At 46.1% G+C, this 19,759-nt stretch overlaps 1 protein-coding gene across 1 annotated transcript; it reads left to right on the plus strand.

Annotated features, from left to right (window-relative positions):
- Positions 1-1,192: 1,192 nt before the first annotated feature.
- LAX1 (lymphocyte transmembrane adaptor 1) lies at positions 1,193-9,827 on the plus strand. The gene is made up of 6 exons (XM_044266342.1): positions 1,193-1,354; positions 1,580-1,761; positions 4,551-4,663; positions 5,075-5,185; positions 5,753-5,838; positions 7,580-9,827. Exons 2-6 carry the CDS (start codon positions 1,679-1,681, stop codon positions 8,378-8,380), a joined length of 1,194 nt encoding a protein of 397 aa, XP_044122277.1. The 5' UTR covers positions 1,193-1,354; positions 1,580-1,678; the 3' UTR covers positions 8,381-9,827.
- Positions 9,828-19,759: the final 9,932 nt, after the last annotated feature.

The following is a 19,759-nucleotide window of genomic DNA, read 5'->3' on the forward strand; positions in this document are numbered from 1 at the left end:
GCTCCCGGTTCACACACAGCCGTCTGCTGGTACCAGTGGCTCGGGATAGGTCCGGGGAGCCTCGCTGTCTCGCCCACTAGTCCCGGCCACAGGGGCCAGGGAGAGAGGGATCTTTTTCTCCTCAGGAGTTCTGGTTCTACTCAGACCCATTCCCGAGGACAAGCGGGCAGAGACCCAGATTCCAGCTCTCAGAACCAGCTGCCTCTGGAATCGCCTCTGCTTCCTGCCAGGTAAGGCCATGTGGAAGGAGGGCAGCAAGGACTTGGAAGGCAGTGTTCCCAGGAGAGCCAGGCAGGACCCAGTCTCCCAGCTTCAGCCCCTCTCCCCTGGGGGCCTGTGAGAGCCTGGATGCGCAGAGCAGGGGTAGACAGCCCCGGGAAGCCTGGGGCCTTGGTGTCCGGGGGGAAGAGATGGGGGAGGGCCACGGTGCTGAGGTGCTGGCGGTCTTCCATGCCAGCCCTCTGGGAGTCCATTTCCTTGTGGAAAGCCTGCTCAGAGGCCTTTCACAGCCTCCTAAAAGTCTCAGTGACCCCTTCTCTTTGGACTCCCCCAAGCTGCAAAGAGTTTCAGGAGATGGGTAAGGGAAAGAGAAGGCAGCTAGAAACAAATTTTGAACAACTGTCTAAGTTTGGGACACTTTGGGTCGGCACGGGGAATGAGGGGTCCGGCCTCAGAGATGGGTGCACAGCAAGCAGGCCTGGGATGGATCTCCAGAAGAGGCCTGCGAGAGTGAGGCGGCCAGGGGCCAGGGAGGGCAGGGCTTCAAGAAGGAATGGCCTTCAGGGTCCCGGCTGCCCCAGCATGGGCTCCATTCTGAGCGTCCGCTCCAGAGAGTCTCTAAATGTGAAACACAGACCAGCTTTGTCAACATCGACCGGGGAAGTGTCGATGAAAACCGCCTGTTCCCCTGTAGAAGCCCAGAGAAATAGTCACAAATCCCCCACCACCTTGTTCCATCTTTAGTCACACTCCCTACACCGACAAGTCCACAGCGCTCCCGGCCAACCTGGGGAGCAGGGGCTGCAGACATGTTTTCTTCTCTTATTATAGCTGAGCAGCATTTCCTGTGCCCCGTGCTTCAGAAGCACGTTGGTGGTGTCGTTTCCTGTGACGACTCTCTGTTTCCATTCTGGCAAATGTTTGCTCTTTTCTGTCTGCTGTGGGGGTTGGGGGAGGATGAGTTTCTCACGGAGTCTCTCTCGAGCGTCTTGGCAGTTTCCCCGTCTGGGCCCCTCACACTTACACCAGAGGGCTGAGAGCATGCCGTCTCCGTCTCCCGGGGCCGCCTCTCTCGGGGAGCCCCGCACTCGGCCGAGCGCTCGCCTCCCGCAGTGGGCACTGCAGCCACATCCAGGTAGAACCAAGCCTGTCGTCATTTTTGTGTTTGGGGTCCATACACAGCCTAACATTTCAGGGGGAGAGGCCAGGGAGATGCAAGTTTGGGGGGGGAAGAAAGTTCTAGAAAAATTGGAAAACATGGAGACGAGGAGGATTTCTATCAGTCTTGTCTACTTAAAAAAGTGTTTCCGATGGTATGTAAAACCAATTTTGCCTTTTCTCCTGGGGGATGGCAACTTAGGAAGAGCCAGGAGAAGTGGCAACATGTGTTAGCTGTTGACAAGTAAGAAAAGGCTTAGGAGGAGAAGCTGAAGCCAGAGAGGTTGCCGTGACAGCGGATATGATCACCCCGACTCTTTCCAACATTGGAGGGAGGACCTTGGAGGCCAGGACTCTTCAGGTGACTGAGGGCAGCCTGGACAGGTAAGTGACTCGGGGTGATGAGCTCCACCCTCCCCTGATTTAGACAGACAGCCCTGGGCAACCCTGGGGGCTCCTACCCCAGCAGTGCTCCTTGCGCTCTCAACCACGCTCAGGTCCACTGAGACCACCAAACTCTAGGCTTAGAGAAGCTTGCTCAGGACTGCTGGGAGGAAAGGAATAGGTTTAAAAGAGAAATGGGAGTCGCAGGGGGAAAGGGAAGGCAGTGTTAACACAGCATTTCCTAAGACCTCGTTGCCTGGCCTGGCTGGATTTCTCACCTCGCAGAGGCCCCAATTGTTGTCCTCAATTCTTCCTGTCTTGGGTCCCAACAACCACTCTCCCCTACCTCCAAAAGAAACTAGGTCCCACCATGATGGAAACAAAAGGCCCGTTTTTTCAACAATGTGTTTCAAGATTCTAAAAACTTTCCATGAGTGGGAAACGTAATCATAGATGTGATCAAGATACATCTTTAGGATATAAAATCTCACAGAACTAATCATGGTTATAAATTTTACTGCTCAAATGTTCAGGATCATACTAACAAAAATTAAAAGTCCAATAGCAGTTGGAGCTTCGGCAACAGCTGTAGCTATAAATCTCAGCTCTGTGATAACAGGGTAACTCAGCAATTTAAAATCGCTGTCATTTAGGGAAATAAATGTGATTACCATGACAAAGATGTGTCCCCCACCAGTGGACAGGAGCGCTGATGGGGAATGAATTCCAAAGCTGTCCGAACCCTGAAGCACCCCCCAAAATATTCACTTCTGTTTTCATTCATGTTTGTTAATTCACTCATTCATTCAACAAATATCTATCTTGCCCTTGCTAAGTGCCAGGCACTGTTCCAGTCACCAGATCAACAGGATCGACAAGTCCATGGCTTCCTGGAGCTGACAGTCAAACGGGAAAATCAGATATAAACAGATAAACGAAGAGATGTATAATATAATGTCCATCAGTCTTAAGTGTATGAGGAAAACACAGAACAGACTTAAGGGGCCTGAGAGTAATAGGCTTGTCTGAGCCGGTGACATTTCAGAAGAGGCCAAGAGAAATGAGGGACTGAGCTACATACCCAGACACCTGGGAGAGGGAGCTGCTGGTCAGAGGCAGGAATGTGCCATTCGTGGCCAAGGACAGGCCAGGAGTCCTGGCTGCCGCAGTCAGAAGGGAAGTGATAGGAAATGAGGTCAGATGGTAGGCATAGGGGTGTCTGGGTGCTCAGGCATTCAAGCATCTGGCTCTTGATTTGGACTCAGGTCATGACCTCAGGGTCGTGGAATCGAACCCTACATCAGTTCTGCACTCAACCCAGGGTCTGCTTGAGATACTCTCATCCTCTGCCCCTCCCCCATGCGCACACGCACACACTCTCTCTCTTTCTCTCTCTCTAATAAATTAATTAAATAAATCATTTTTTTAAAAACGAGGAATAAGAAGGTAGGCAGAAGCCAGAACATAAGGTGCCATGACGTCCTCACTGGGTAGGAACTGTGGCTGTTATCCCAAGTGTGATCAAGGTCACATGGGTCACAAGAAGAGGGGAGACATGATCTAACTTACTGTTAAGAAGATCACACTGGCTCCTGTGTGAAGATAGGATGTTGGGGTCAAGAGTGAAAGCAAGACAACGCTTAGGGAGGTTACTGCAAAGGTCCGTGCAGAGCACACAGTGGGTTGGAGGTGGGGGTGGAGTGGTTGTGGCAGTGGAGGGGCAACAGGTAACTGGGTTTGGGAAAGATGCCCAAGGTTGAGCAGATGGAATCTGCTCGTTGACTGGAAGTGAGGTGTGAAAGCAAAGGAGCAGTCAAGAATGGCTCCAAGGCTTCTGACCCACCCGCTAGCTGATGGGCAACACCGGAGGAGAAGCAGGCTTCTGGGAGAAGAAAGGGCATTCTGTTTCAGATGTATCTGGTTTGAGACATCCGTTGGGCAGCCTAGAGGAAAGGTCTGGTATAAGTTGGGTAAACAAGCCTAGGACTCAGGAGCACAAAAGTCTTCCCTGGTAGCTGATCTGGTTTCTAATATTTAGGTCTGCTAGAGACTCGGCTGTCACCACCACCCCCACCTCCCGGCGACTTCTCGTTACAGTAGGCAAAGCGAGGCAGTAACCCCAGCCCTGTCAGGGAATCACAAGCAGCAGGAACTCACCCCTGCATGTGCAGTGGTTACGTTCCACAAAACAGCAAGTGTTGCTTGGAGACCAGCTCCACACGTTGGTAAACGGGGGTTGAAAAATGCCCACAAGGCAGACTCGGTCATGGAGCAGCTCCCTCCCTGCACGGTGGGTAACCCCTTCTTCCACACAAGACAGGACGCCCAGGAAGAGGGAATGAGGGGGAGTAAGGGCAGATGAACCTGATTTGGTGACTTTGGAGGACAGGGGGATACAGTAGAAGGAGCATGGTCTTTGGGCCCCAACAGACCTAGACTCACTTTCCATCTTGGCTCCTCCCTTCTATGTGATCTTTGATATATTACTCTGCCTCGCTGAGTCTGAATCCCACGTTTCTGGCCCCAAGGAGAGATGAGACTGTTGTAAAGATCAAACGAGTTTCACACACACACAAACCCAAGGCACCCAGCAGGCATTCCAAAGGGACTGTGCCCTTCTCCTGTGTCCAGTTTCCCTCCGTCCACATAGAAGACCCTCTCTCCAGCGACACAGCCCACCCACCTCAGGCTCCCATTCCAAGTCCTCGGGCTCCAGTTCCTGCAGGAAGCCTCTTCTCCGACCTTCTCAGCCTCCTACAGCTAGACATGGCACTTATTCTTCCTCACAGAGAGAAAGACCAGAGCAGCGCCATCTTTTCTGGATTTGCAGGATTCCTTGCCATCCTCCTGACCACTGTGATTTTCTACAGCCTGTGGAACTGGAGTAAATGGAAGAAGTACCGTGAGTCCCTTGATTGTCCCAAGTTGAGATGCACAGGCATCAATCACACAGCCTGGCATTCAAAGCCCCGTTTATTCTTCCAGGATAAGCTCTTACACTGGGAAATACTCCGTTCTTCTCTGACACACTGGTCACTGTCTTACTCATCTAAGCTGTGGCTCCAAAAGGCTCTGTGCTGACTGGAGTTCCATTTTGAAAGTTGTTGCCCTGGGACGCTCATGCCCAATGCCCCACATGCCCCCATTTCTTCCTCCTGCTTCTGTGTACCAAGTCTTCTAGCTCAAAGCGACTTGGGCAAGTGTGAAAATGTACTTTTTATGATACATAGTGAGAGTGGGGAACACTTTCAGGGACCATCTCATCCCCAGGGGCCCCCACATTTTCTAACACTGGTCTCTCATTGTCTTGCAGGACAAGCTCCTTACTTTCGAGTTACCGTCATGCCCTTACTGTCTCTGTCTCGACCCAGACAAGGAGCTAAAAATATTTATGACTCCTTACCCCAGAGGCGAGAAGAGCTGGGTAGGTTTTTCTTTCTATCTATGGAGCACGCGTGTCACCGACCTTCTGCCTCCAGAATGTCCTCTCACCACCCAGAAGCAGCTTTCTTTAAACACTCAACCCTTCTGCCCTTCAAGGAGCATGGAGGAGGATGAGCTAGACAGAAACAGGAAGTAACTCCACTGGGGGCCTAGAGAGCTCTGAAAAGGGAGATGGGGGTCTTCTGGGTCAAGGGAGGGGTTGTTTTGTCTTGGTATGAAGTTGGCCAAAGACAGATGGGTATGTCTAGGGATGGGGAGACATGCAGAAGGAGAACATGGCCTCCGGGATTACAGGCGGATAAGTTTTGCCTCAGGAGCCACGAACCACTCTGCTAGTTTGTGCCCTCTGGTCCTTGCTAGAAACCGAGGACAGTTCCAGGCCTCAGAGCACATCATTCCCCCAGCTCTGACCCTCTTGCCACAGAACACCAAGCCCTAAATACCAGACACCACAAGAACCCACTTCACCCTCTCTGCGGGGACTTTTTAGGCTGAAGCGTTTGGGGACTGGCCTCCTAGCTTCAGGACTCATTCTCTGTTCTTTCAGGGAGACGTCAGTCAAGAAGTAACCGTATTTTTAGTACCGAGAGCCTCCTGTCCAGAAATTCCGATAGCCCTCCTTCTGAGCCTGTGGTAAGAGTCAAGTGAAGGGACGAGCCCCTTGGGAGAAATGGCATATCTCTGACAGAACTGAGGTAAACGAGCTCAGGTCACAGATCTCCTTTCCCGACAAACAGCATGTCCCCTGGCAGGTGCTCTGTGACCCTATTAATATATTAGGAAGACAAGCTCAGGACCTCCCTGCAGCCCAGGGAGAAAAATTAAGAAAGGTGGAAACAATTGTTTGGGATTTGGGGGAGGGCATCAGAGCGCACGTATTCAAGGACATGATGTCAGAACAGAAGTGGATTGTTCTAAGAAAGACAGGTAACGGCTTATCCCAATAGAGTATCGTCCCTTTCCAAGTAAATCACCTCAGGAGGGTACACAAATATTCCAACAATGCAACTTGTGCTCAAAACATCTTTAAAACCCTCCTTGGGGAATTTCTCCTGGGGTCTGGGGCAAATTGTTTCAGTCCTCCTCAAGGGCAGGTATCTTTGTAAGTCGTTGAGGACTGTAGCTGGTGTAGAAAGTGATCAAACGGGGGATTTCCGAGGTTACCAGGGGAGTGCTATGGTGAATGACCGTGACCGTATGTGTCATATGATCTGGAGGCAGCGCCAGGCAGAAGTCCTGTAACACTGTGGAGCAGAGACCCCAGAGAGTAAAAGGACGCCTTTGAAGCTCGGGGGCTCATCCCATAGATAAGTTCTCTCTTGCTCCTCGAAGAATCGGTCCCTTCGATTTGCGGTCCTTTCAAGAAAACACAGTCTTACCGTGGCTGCTGCTCCCGATGCTCCCCAGCCTCTCATTAGCCAGAGCTCTGGGTTCATTACCATGTGGTCACCTCCCGGTCCCTCCCCCATGTGTCCCACGCTTGGGCTCTGTTCCCATCTCCAAGACTTCCTGGGGTTGCAGGTCCTCCTGGCTGATAACACGCAGGGAAGAGGAAATTCCGCTGCCAAAGTGAGTTCCGGCGCTCAGTCCCAACCCCGTTTAAGGCCACAACACATCTGATTTGGACTCTGTAGCATGTGAACGATACGTGGAGCCAGTTGCCAGCATCTAAAAATTGAAAAGATTTCACATTAAAGTCTGGATGTCCAGCTTTTCTTGAAAAGTCAGAAGTTCTGGAAACAGCAAACGGGCGTCCTTAAATGGCCATGAGGGGCTGAGTCTCTATGTCAGCTGCCCCTTTACTAATAATACCAACAGTGTTAATGCTTTCCATGGGCAGGGAACCTTCCATACACTTCACACATAGTCATACACTAACACCTCACAGAACCCATATTATGGCGGTATTATGATTGTCCCCACTTTATATGCTAGGGAAGAAAGGCACGAAGGGATTAGGTAACTTGCCCACACAGAGTAGTAAGGCGGGATTCACACCCTGAGTCTAAGGCTGAGTCGCTACCTTTGGACACTAGGCTGTACTGCCTCATGATGAGCTCTGAGGCAGCCCACTCTCTCCAGTTTCTAATACTCCCGCCTAGAGACTCTCCGTTGAACACCCACACTGTGGCCAAAATCCAGTAGGAATTTATGATCACATTTACACTGTTGCTTTCCTTAAGCTTCACCCGCTTTGTTCATACCTACCTAGGATCTAAGGCTTTGCATTTGCAGACCCCCAACTTAGACATTTTCTCCAAGGGGAGAACCAAGTGAAGGAGTTATCAGATAGCGGTACTAGATGGGGAAGGAGAAAGGCTTCGTCGGTATTTCTGCTTCCATCCTGTCACTGGCTTTCTCTTCTTGCTTATAGCCCTCCCAAGCAGGCAGTGGCCTCTGGCTGTACGGAGACCATGCTCCTGCCAACGGCTATGCAGTAGGCATCTATGACAATGCCACATGGCTCCAGATGTGTGGGGACCTCACTCCCTCGGCAAACTATGTCAATATCAGAACAACCAGAGACTGCCGGAGCATTTCTTCAGAGGATTCAAGAGATTACATCAATGTCCCCACAGCAGAGGAGATTGCTAAGGCTCTAGCTTCTACCAACAGCACCCCTGAGAACCTCTTCGCCCTCCCAAGTGCCCAGGAGCGGGAGCTAGAGCTTATTGAGGAAAAAGACAAGGGCTATGGGAATGGCAGTGACCATGCCAGTTTTCGGTCTCCAAGATCCAAGAGTGATGATCCACTCAGTGATGAGGAAGGCTCATCTGAGACCTCGAATGACTATGTCAACATGGCAGGGTTGAATCTTGAGACCCTCCAGGGGAAGCAGCCACGGATGGCTTTCCAGTGCTATAGAGATTATGAAAATGTCCCATCAGCACTTACCAATAGAAACCAGCAGCAGGTGGAAGAAGAAGTGATCTCCTCAAACCCAGACCACGTAGAAGGCAGGATGGAGAGTCCAGATACCCACATCCAATTTGTCATGCAATCAGGTAGGGTTCTGGCTCTAGGGGAACCTGTGACCTGCCAGCCATCTGCACAGATTGAGACTAGTCAGATAGAACATGGAGAAGAAATGTCAAATGACACTTCTAATGACTATGAGAATGTGCTACCTGCCAAGTCAGGAGACAGGGACTCCAAGCACAGGCCACACACATAGCTCCTTCCTGACAAATTAGGACCCAGTCACCCAGCTGAAGAGTTCCGTGGAGTAGTCTATCCTGCTGGATCCATAGCCACTAAAGGGGCTGGTGTAGACCACTGACCATCCTTGTATTTCAGGGTTCTTTCAGGTAGACTACAAAGAGGCTGAGATACACAGAAGTTAAGGGACTCACAAAAGCCAACATCTGGGAAAGCCAGAAAAGAATTCTTCCCAAGCAGGGTGCTGGTAACTCTCATACGAACCTAAGAATGTTTGCTGAAACTGCCTTATAGGATGGTTACTAGATTAAAAATGAGAATACTTTCATCCACAGTAGAAACATGAGGTGTCCAAAATTGTTACCTTGGCAAATACCAGCAAGACACAAAGCAAGAATACGGATTAGTTTGTAATCCTGGCAGAGGCCAAAAAGAAGGAAGAAGTCAGAGTTGGGGTGGGGCAGCAGTTTCCCGTTGAAAAAGAGTGTGCACAACAAAATGCTAGAGAACATGTGGACACCAGAGGGTCATTCATTGCAACTGTTTGACAGTTTCTTTTAAACCTGCAATTACTATACAGCCAACCCATTCCACTCCTGGGTGTTTACCCAAGAGAACTGAAAACTTGTGTTCATACAGAAGCCCATATATGACTATTTATAGCAGCTTTATTCACAATTGCCAAAACTAGAAATAACCCAGATGTCCTTCAACAGGTAAATGGAAAAATGAACTGTGGTATATCCATGTAATCCATGTAATAAAGTTATCTATACTCAGCAGGAAAAAGGAATGAACTATTGGTTTGTGCAACAACATGGACAAATTTTAAATACATTTTTCTGTGAAAGAAGCTAGACCTAAAAATCTACACATTGTGTGATTCCACTCATATGAAATTCTGGAAAAGACAAAACTATAGGGATGGAAAACAGATCAGTGGTTGCCAGGTTTAGGGAAAGGGAAGTTCACTCCAGAGGAATTTTTAGGTTGCTGGGGTTCTTCCGTATCATATTGTGGTGATGGATACAGGACTCGGTGCACTTGTCAAAACACAAACTATATAGCACCACGAGTGGCTTTTACTGTATGTAAATTTTTTTAATTAACCACGCTGTCAGGGGAAGCCATGATGGAATGCAGATTAAGACAAATAAAGCTAACTATATTACAGATGAAGGGGGTGGCAGGAAAAAGGAGCTGGTCTAATTAACTTTAGGAAATCATGTTTTCACTTGAAACTGTAAGATAGAGACACACAAAAAACTACACAAACACTGTACTCTAGTTGGTAAATTCATATCTCAGAGGTATATAGGTTAGGAATCTTGAAACTACTTTAAAATGTATACTAAGATTCAACAAATAAGTAAATATAGATAAGAAGGGGTAGGCTTCTCACTATTTGAAAGGCTACAGTGGGGGTGCCTGGGTGGCTCAGGGGGTTAAGCCTTTGCCTTTGGCTCAGGTCATAATCCCGGGGTCCTGGGATCGAGCTCCGCTCCGCATTGGGCTCTCTGCTCAGTAGGGAGCCTGTTTCTGCCTCTCTGCCTGCCTCTCCACCTACTTGTGATCTCTGTCTGTCAAATAAATAAATAGATAAATAAATAAATAAATAAATAAAACTTTTTTTTTTAAAAAAGGCTACAATGAATTCTGTGGTACTGAATTAGAGTTGGAACTATAGTTTGAACTCTTGTTTATTTTAATATATATACAAATAGATACAGAAATATAGATATGTGTATACGTAGGCTAGCAGACATATATTTCTTAGCTCTGTCCACTGGAGGGTCTAGAAGAAATGACACCCTAGAAGTAATGAACACACTCAGCACCCAGGTCCTGGTTTCTAAATCTCATTGCCAGTAGAAGGAACCAGAGCTCCTTGGAGAAATGGCCAGTTCTAGGGATAGGGTATGGAAAACACAGGGAGAGGGAGCTTGACCATCTTGTAGATGGTCTTTTAAAAAAAAGAAAGAAAGAAAAAGAGAGGAGGGTGTCAGGGGAAGAAAACACAAGATAATATGAAGGTACGTCAAAAAGAGCCATCTAAAAGAGTTCCTGGGGACAAAGCTAGAACAATTTCAGCATAAAAATAAATAATTATGATATAAATTTGTATGTCAAAGAACAAAGTAAATGTTCTTGAGTCCATACCAACAAGTGAATAAAATGGAGGAAAGGGAGAACTCTTCCTTCCTGATGAATTCTGAATAATAAATATAGAAGAAAGAAGAAAATCACTACTAAGACACCATAGAACTGTATGTTAACTATACTGGAATTAAAATAAAAACTTAATAATAAAAAGAAGACCCCACAGAATAATTGCTGAATGCTCATGAATGCTAAAATTAGTGGATGACACTTTAAAGAGAAATAAGATAGTTGCATAGCTTAAAAGAGCTCCCCCCAAATATTTATACATTACTATGATGACTCTAACACGTCTGTCCACAAATTAGTCAATAATTCCCCTTCCCTTTGGTGTGGAGTGTGGGCTGGATTTAGTGACTCTTTTCTAACAAATGGACTATGGAAAGGCCGGTGGGGGTAGAGGGGGGCAAATTTAGACCAGAAAAACTTGGCAGACACCACATTAACCATGTGATCAAGGTTAACTCTCTGGTAATAAGTCAGGTTGTTTTATGATCAAGGAGAAGGGTAGTTCGCTTCTGTACTATTCTTCCCCCAAATCCACAAAACCCCATTCTTTTTTTTTTTTTTTTAAGATTTTATTTATTTGTTTGACAGACAGAGATCACAAGTAGACAGAGAGGCAGGCAGAGAGAGAGGAGGAAGCAGGCTCCCTGCTGAGCAGAGAGCCCGATGTGGGGCTCGATCCCAGGACCCTGAGATCATGACCTGAGCCGAAGACAGAGCCTTTAACCCACTGAGCCACCCAGGCTCCCCCAAAACCCCATTCTTATCATGAGAAAAAAGTCAGAAAATCTAGATTGCCTAACATTCTACAAATACCTGACCTGAACTCTTAACCATGGTAAAAGTCACGAAAGACAAGGAAACACTAAGAAACAGTCACAGAGTAGAGGACACCAAAGAGGCCTGATGACTAAAGATAGAATAATGGTACCTTGGATTAGATCCTGGTACAGAAAAAGGACTTTAGTGGGGAAAAAAATGATAGCACTCAAAAAGTCCACATTTTAGTAAATAGTATTACACTGATGTTAGTTTCTTAGTTTTGATCATTGTATCATGGTTATGGAAGATGTTAGCAGTGGGGGAAGCTCAGTGAGGGATATATAGAAATTCTCTCCTATTTTTGTGACTCTTCTGTAAATTATTCCCAAGTTTAAAAAAATAATTTTAAAGCATGGATAAAGTGAAGACATCTAGTTACAACCCACTTAAAGAAATATGCCTTGTCCCTTCTTCTACAAAACGGGTATAACGTTAAAGCATATGCTAGTATAATTGTTCTGGGTATTTTGATTTTCTGCATTGTTTTGTTAACATATTTGATCAGTCTCCCTATTAATCTGTATCACTTTGCCTGCAGGAAAATATATTTAAGTCCTTTGTATCCACCGTATATGCTTAGCCCAAGGCCCAAGGTAGAGGCCGGTTATTGATAATTGATGATTGATGATACGGTTTCAGCACATGTACTTAGGCCATAAAATGTTGAGGGAGGTTTTTCCCCTGTCGTTCAGGAATCCAGGCTAAGGCCTAAAGCTGGGTATAAAACACCCCACATTCTGAATTTAGCATGCCATGAGCTTTAGGCATCAGCCTAGGGTTTACTGAGAACAGGAAAATAAATCCTACCAAACACAGCCTCCACCACCCCATGTCTCTGCTCCATGGCCGAGGGGTTGGAGGCCAGGCTTTGAGGAATTTGCTGGTCAGGAAGAGAGGTTCTTTCTTCCTTCCCTGTCCCCATCTCTGGGCCAGTAACCACCTTCTTCTGCAGAGCGCCTTGCACCCTTGGGAAAGGAAGAAGACGGTGTTGTCAGAACGGGTGGGGGGGTGGGTTCTGTGAAGCAGCCAGTCACCCACAGTTGGGCAGAACTGCAATGAAAGTATCACCAGGGGAAGGTGACTGGGCCTGGGCCACTCAACAGGGTGCCAGGTAAGGGGCCTCTAGGATGCCTCTGTTAGGTGTAGACCGTCTGAGGTGGCCTTACAAGCACTTGGGTGGGTACTGTAGACTGAACATGTGTGTGCCCCCCAAAATTCATATGTTGAAACCCCCATGTGATGGTAGTAGGAAGTGGGGGCCTTTGGGAGGTGATTAGATATGAGGGTGGAGCTCTCGGGAATGGGATTAGTGCTTTTTTTAAAAAATCTTTATTTATTTGACAGAGAAAGAGAGATCACAAGTAGGCAGAGGCAGGCAGAGAGAGAGGGGGAAGCAGGATCCCTGCCGAGTAGAGAGTCTGATGCGGGGCTCGATCCCAGGACCCTGGGATCATGACCTGAGCCGAAGGCAGAGGCTTTAACCCACTGAGCCACCCAGGCACCCCAAGGAATTAGTGCTTTAATAAGACCCCAGAAATATATGCTGTCTGTCCCTTCTGCCACGTGAGGACATGTGGAGAAGACAGCCATCTGTGAACTGGGAAGCAGGCCTTATCAGACACCACATCTGCCGGCATCTTGATCTCGGACTTCCCAGCCTCCAGAACGGTGAGAAATAAATGTTGTTTATGCCACGCAGTCTATGGTTTTTGTTAGAGCAGCTTGAACAGACTCAAACAGTGGGATAAAGGCAGATGGTTCCAGGATCTAACTCTCCCACACCTGGTGACAGTATCGTGGGCAGATTCCTTCAGGGCTGTTGGGTTCACCTCACAAGTAACCAGCGTTGACATTCCTGCCTCACAGGATGCACCATGTCTGGGCTACTGGCCAGTCGGGGCACTGCAGGCAAGCAAGGACAAGCCCAGAGAGGGGTGAAACCCAACCTGGTCAAGTAAGGAGACGGGAGAGTCAGAGGGGAGAATGAAGACTTGAGCAGAACTGAATCTTACACAATGGCTTGACAGAATTCTCACAGCCAGGAGGAGGACGAAAAATGAAGCGATCAAAATGAAACTTTTCAAAGAGGGCTACCGCCCAGTAAGAAAGGGAAGTTCAACCAAGCACCTTCAGGAGGCAGGCCTTGGAAAAAATAAAGCCAGCTTATGTCTATACCCCAATAAGCCAGTTGTACTTAATGTACATTCTCCCAGATTAAGAATGAGTACTGGGTGCCTGGGTGGCTCAGTGGGTTAAGCCGCTGCCTTCGGCTCAGGTCATGATCTCAGGGTCCTGTGATCGAGGCCCGCATCGGGCTCTTTGCTCAGCAGGGAGCCTGCTTCCTTCTCTCTCTCTGCCTGCCTCTCTGCCTGCTTGTGATCTCTCTCTGTCAAATAAATAAATAAAATCTTTAAAAAAAAAAAATGAGTACTAAACTGTATGAAATAGTAACCTTCCTGTTTATTTTTTGTTCTGAGTTTTTTTACAAACAAGTGAATGAAAAACTGTGTAGGACATTATAATTTGTGCTTTCCCTTTACAGTTTCATTCTTCTCACATTAGTTGCCAGGAAATTTTGAGTTAAACTGAATGCCTGAGTGCGGTAACTGGCTCCTCTCCTGAGCCGGACAAGGTGGAGGAGGAGGTAATTTTTTCAAGATAAGGATGAGGAAGTAGGAACATAACAAATCTGTTATGATTCCTTAACTATTTAAATATAATAAATCAATTATTTGAGTTTGTATTATTTTGATTGGACCTCATTCAGAACACTGTTTAGTATGAAATACAGTTTGCTAAGTCTCCTTCCTCTTTATAATTCACGCTTTAATGGTGAGCAGAAGGCAAGGTCTTGCTGTCCCTCTGCCATGCCTCCTCCCTGGGCACTCCCTTAACATCATGGTGCTTTGTTATCACTTCCGGTTTCCCTGTGGGCTGAGGGCCTGTAGTGATGTGCGAATACTTCCAGAAACTCTGACTCTTAAAGCAATTGATAAGCAGGGATTACAGAAAGAAGGCAATAGTGTTCTAGCACAGATGACCTACCATAGCCTTCCTCACTTCCCTTCCTTCTTTATGTTAGTTTTAACCACTTATGTCAAAAATGGCATGGCGAGAGAGGGAAAAATAAGGCAACCCACAGTTTGTTTTGTTTTGTTTTTCCTTTCAGTCTTCCCTTTCTCATCAGTTAAATTAACGGTGGAGACTGTGGGTAGAATGTGGGCGTATCAAGAAGTGGAATTAACGATTCTGACTCATCATCTCCTGTCTCCCTCTTACAAGGATCCTTGTCCTTACGTGGGGCCCACTCAGATAACCCAGGATAATCTCATCTCAAAGTTCTTAACTTAATCACACTGTAAAGTCCTTCTTACCATGTAAGGTCACATATTCACAGGTTCCAGGGATTAAGACGTGAACACATTTTGTCCCCCATGACTGCACAGCAAATCAGTATCTGATGACACACGAACCTGATAATATCTGAAACGAGTTATAGGACTCAAAGATGTGCATGTGCATGTGCGCACACACACAGACACACACACACACAACAGACACACATATTCTCACACCCTGGGTTTTAAAAGATGAGAAAGTAAGAAGAATGCTGTTAGGCTGGTGCACTTGCTGATCTCCTGATGAATTGATATAGATTAGGTACCAGATACAACATTAATTTAGAGGAAGTACTTCCTTTCCTGGAAGTCACAGCAAACATCAAAGCAGAAGGCAGCCACAGAAAACCACCAATGCTCCGAGAGATAGCAGGCAAACACCTCAGAGAAGGTCTCCACTGGCACTCAGAATCTCGGATGGAAACTCGGGTTTGTGCCAGGTGTCCTGGAGATCTCTAAGAGGGGAAATCCATTCTTTTTTTTTTTTTTTAAGATTTTATTTATTTATTTGACAGACACAGATCACAAGTAAGTGGAGAAGCAGGCAGAGAGAGAGGAGGAAGCAGGCTCCCTGCCTAGCAGAGAGCCCAGTGCGGGGCTTGATCCCAGGACCCTGGGATCTTGACCTGAGCCGAAGGCAGAGACTTTAACCCACTGAGCCACCCAGGTGCCCCGGGAAATCCATTCTTGGTGATCCCAAGTCAAGACATAATTCTTCCAGGGTATTCTAATTTTGCAGAATCTCACATGAAAAGAATATGTGTTCAGATGCTGTTGAGTAGAGTATTCTGAAAACGCCAGTTAGGTCAAGTTGATTGGTAGTGCTTTTCAGGTCATCGACTCCCTTACTGATTTTCCTTCCATGGGTTCTAGCAATTACTCAGAGAAGTGTTGAAGTCTTCAAATGTAATTGTTGATTTTTCTATTTATCCATTCAGCTTTACTCCTTTTGTCTGCATGTGTTTTGACATTCTGTTGTTAGTTGCATGCACGTTTAGGATGGTTAGGTCTTCTTGGTGAATTGACTTCCATCATCAGATGATGGCCCTCTTTATCGCTGGCCATCTTCTTTGTTTTGGGGTGTACTTCATCTGACATTAATGTAACCACGACCCCTTCCTCCCTTCCTTCCTTTCACTTAAAAATTTTAAAACCTTTTTATTTTGAAATAATTTTAGACTTACAGAAAAGTTCCAAAAATATTGCAGAGATTTCCCACATACATTTCAGCGAACATTCTCAAATGTTAACACCTTGCATAACTTTGATATGATGATGAAAACAGAGTGATTAACATTGGTACAGTATTATTAACCAACTTACTCATTTTCCCAGGATTTTATCACCTTTTCACCAATGTCCTTTCTCTGTTCCAGGATCCATTCTAGGATCGCACAGAACATGTACTTACACAACTTCATCTCCTCCAATCCATGGGAATTCCTCCCTATTGCCTTGTCTTTTGTGTCCTATTACTTCTTCTAACGTTTTTCTGCATCAGTCTCTCTTCCCTTCTTTGGAAATTCAATGGCATAAATATTAGAACTTTTGTGTTTTTAAAGATTTTCTTTTTTATGTAATCTCCACACCTAATGTGGGACTCGAACTTACAACCCTGAGATCAAGAGTTGCATGCTCTACAGACCAGGCCTGCCAGGCACCTCAATATTTAGAACTTTTGGTATTGTTCCACAGATCCCTGGGATTCTATTCTTTTTTCTTCCCGATTGTTTTTCTCTTTGTTCTTTAGATTGAATACATTCTATTGATCTATTTTCGTGTTCATTGACTCTCTCTTTTATCATCTCTATTCTGCTGTTAGCCCGTCAAAAGAATGTTTTAATTTCACATATTGCATTTTTTCAGATCTAAAATTGTTCTGTTTGGTTATTTATAGTTTCTATTTCTCTACCAAGAATGTCTATCTTTCCATTCATTTCAGGCATGTTTACCCTTAGTTCATGAAGCACAGTTGCTTCCCTACTTTAAGTCTGCATGGCAATACCAAGTTTAAGGTCATCTCAGGTTGGCATTTGTTAGTTATTTCTGGAGAACTAGTCACACTTTCTTATTCTTTTTATGTTAAGTAATTTTATATTGTATCCTAGACATTTTTTTAAAGATTTTGTTTATTCTTTTTTAACTAAACTCTATACCCAATATGGGGCTTGAACTCACGACCCTGAGATCAAGCGTCCCATGCTCCAGGGACTGAGCCAGCCAGGTGCCCCAATCCTAGATATTTTTAATATTTGTTGTATAAACTCTGGGCACAATTAAAGTCCTCTGAAGAATTATTTGTTCCGTTATAGCAGATAAGCATCCCAGTTAAGTTCACAGTGCTAGTGATGCTTCATGTTCTATGGGCAGTGGTGTCACTATTAGCTCAGTTCTCAAAGACTTTTCTTTTCTTTTTATTTTTTTTTAAGATTTTATTTATTTATTTGTCATAGAGAGAGAAGCGAGAGCAAGCACACGCAGACAGAGTGGCAGGCAGAGGCAGAGGGAGAAGCAGGCTCCCTGCCAAGCAAGGATCCCGATGTGGGACTTGATCCCAGGACGCCGGGATCATGACCTGAGCTGAAGGCAGCCACTTAACCAACTGAGCCACCCAGGCGTCCCTCAAAGACTTTTCTATGCTGGTTTGGGTCTGATCCATTCAAGCACAGGTCGAGTGTGATCCCATGGTGTGGACGTTTTCCTATACAAAATTAGGTGGCCTCTTTTGCAACTAGTACCTACCCTCAGGCTCCTTTTCTTCTCCTCATGAGTTCTCCTGGCTCCCAGGCCCTCAGAGCCACCTTTCTGGTGCTTCTGGTCACATAGGATATCAACTTTAATTTTAATGGCTTGACCTGCCACCAAAGCACAGCTCCACAGGAAGGGCCCATCTTCAGGGAAAAGCTGAGAGAGGGGGGAAAAAATAAGGATTATATACATACATTCTCTTCAGTCTCCTCTTCCTGGTTCTTCTTTCCAGAAAGATACAGTTTCCACCATAGGCTTCGACTCTTCTCTCCCCTTTCCTCAACACGCGTTCATTTTTGCATCTAGTACCTGCCCTCAGGCCAAAACTATGAGAAAAAAGGAAAAATTTGAAAACACAAAATTCTTTTCTGTAGCTCACTTCTCTCCACAATTCATCTCCTTTTGTTGATTTTCAAGATCCTTATATGCTTACTTTTTTTTTTTTTAGATTTATTTATTTATTTGAGAGAGAACAGGAGGAAGGTCAGACGGAGATGGAAAGCATCTCAAGCAGGCTCCCCACAGAACACAGAGACCAACACAGGGCTCAGTCCCACCATCCAGAGATCATGACTTGAGCCAAAATCGAGAGTCAGGAGCTTAACTGACTGAGCTACCCGGGTGCCCTCTCATATACTTGCTTTTTATGTTGTGTCCCGAGTTTTTAGTTGTAATCCGTACAACACAGTGGCTGTAGTGTGCTTATTCCATCTTGGATAGAACCAAAAGCCTTACTTCTATTATTTTTATGTGAAATTATTTGATGAAAATGAAAATGGTTGGCTCATTCAGCCCCATACAGTCCATTTTGGAAACTCTTGTATCTTCCATCAGACATAATTTCTCCCAGAATGAAAGCAGTTTGGATAATATTCTTGGAAAGATGGTAATTGGGATGTTCCATAGAAAGGTCAGGAACCACCGATCTGACAAGTTATAGTTTAAGTTCCGGCCACTCTGTAACCAGGGGTCAGCAAAAACACATTCAGCTGGCTATCTCATTGGACCAGGGTAGATTTCTTTTTAACGCTATTCTCAACAGGCTTAGCCTCTTAGTTAATTAGAAAATCATAAAATTCTGTTATACCCTGTTTTCTGTGTGTTAAGACCTATTAGGTTGCATTGTTCCTTTTCCTGACTCTTCGTCTCTCCAGCTTTCACATGTTGGGACTCCATGGCTGGGACCTGCATCTCTTTCCTCTGGCCTGATTCTATGCCTAGGTGACCACTTCTCCTTCCACGGCAGGAATGGTCTGTGTGTGGGTTTACGACTTCCCTAAATTCCACATATCCCATCTAATTACCTACTGGACATCTCTACCCAGCTCTTGGATAGTGTCTCAAGAGTCATACATCTAAAGCAAAGATCTTGGGATGCCTGGGTGGCTCAGTTGGTTAAGCCACTGCCTTTGGCTCAGGTCGTGATCCTGGGGTCTTGGGATCGAGTCCCACATCGTGCTTCTTGCTCAGTGGGGAGTCTTCTTCTCCTTCTGCCTCTGCCTGCCACTCTGCCTGCTTGTGTTCTCGTTCTCTCTGACAGGTGAGTGAATAAAATCTTTAAAAATAAATAAAGCAAAGATCTTAATTCCTCATGTCTAGATCTGGTTCTCCTCAGTCTTCCACATCCCAAGAAATGGCCTACCATTTCCTCAGCATCTAATTACTTGGGCCCCAAACCCAGGAGTCATCCCTGACATCGTGTAAGGCTTTCTGTCTCCAAGCTGCCTGCTCTCTGCTTCTGCCCACAGCCATTACCTCCTCTGTCATGTTTCTCCTAAATGGCAGCAAAAGCGCCCTGATTGCTTTCCCCACTTCCTCCAGCCTTTGTAGAGTCTTTCTCTCTCTGTAGCACATTCTATAGCAGAAATCACATTATTTTGCATAAAGCCCTTACATGGCTTCCTTTGGCAACTAGAATAAACCCAGATGTCCTTTTGTGGTCTCAGAGGTGCCGCGTGACCTGGCCCTGTCTCCATCCTCCTTTCTCACCATTCTCCCATACACCCCAGGAGGAAGACCGGGAGAGTCTCTGGTCACAGAAGCCATGCGGAGCGAGTGTTTCCAAGGACGATTGGTCCCTGTGGCCATTGAGGCTGAGGAGCTGAGTGAGAAGGGGCACAGACAAGGAATCTGGATTAGCCCATTTGGAGGAGTTGGTGACTTCACTTCCTCCATTACTAAAGTGTGTTGTTCTGAGGAGTATGGCTTATGGAGAGTCTGTATCCAAGACATCATCAGTCTGAGTTCAAATGACTTGACTT

Source organism: Neovison vison, chromosome 10, assembly GCF_020171115.1.
Source record: "Neovison vison isolate M4711 chromosome 10, ASM_NN_V1, whole genome shotgun sequence".
Classification (NCBI taxonomy): Eukaryota; Metazoa; Chordata; class Mammalia; order Carnivora; family Mustelidae; genus Neogale; species Neogale vison.

Bases quoted from the DNA above. Each gene is read 5' to 3' on its own strand.
- LAX1 (XM_044266342.1), top strand. From the start codon at position 1,679: ATGATCACCCCGACTCTTTCCAACATTGGAGGGAGGACCTTGGAGGCC. The intron at 5,186-5,752 runs GTAGGTTTTTCT...CTGTTCTTTCAG, and splicing joins CCAGAGGCGAGAAGAGCTGG to GGAGACGTCAGTCAAGAAGT. The intron at 5,839-7,579 runs GTAAGAGTCAAG...TCTTGCTTATAG, and splicing joins GCCCTCCTTCTGAGCCTGTG to CCCTCCCAAGCAGGCAGTGG.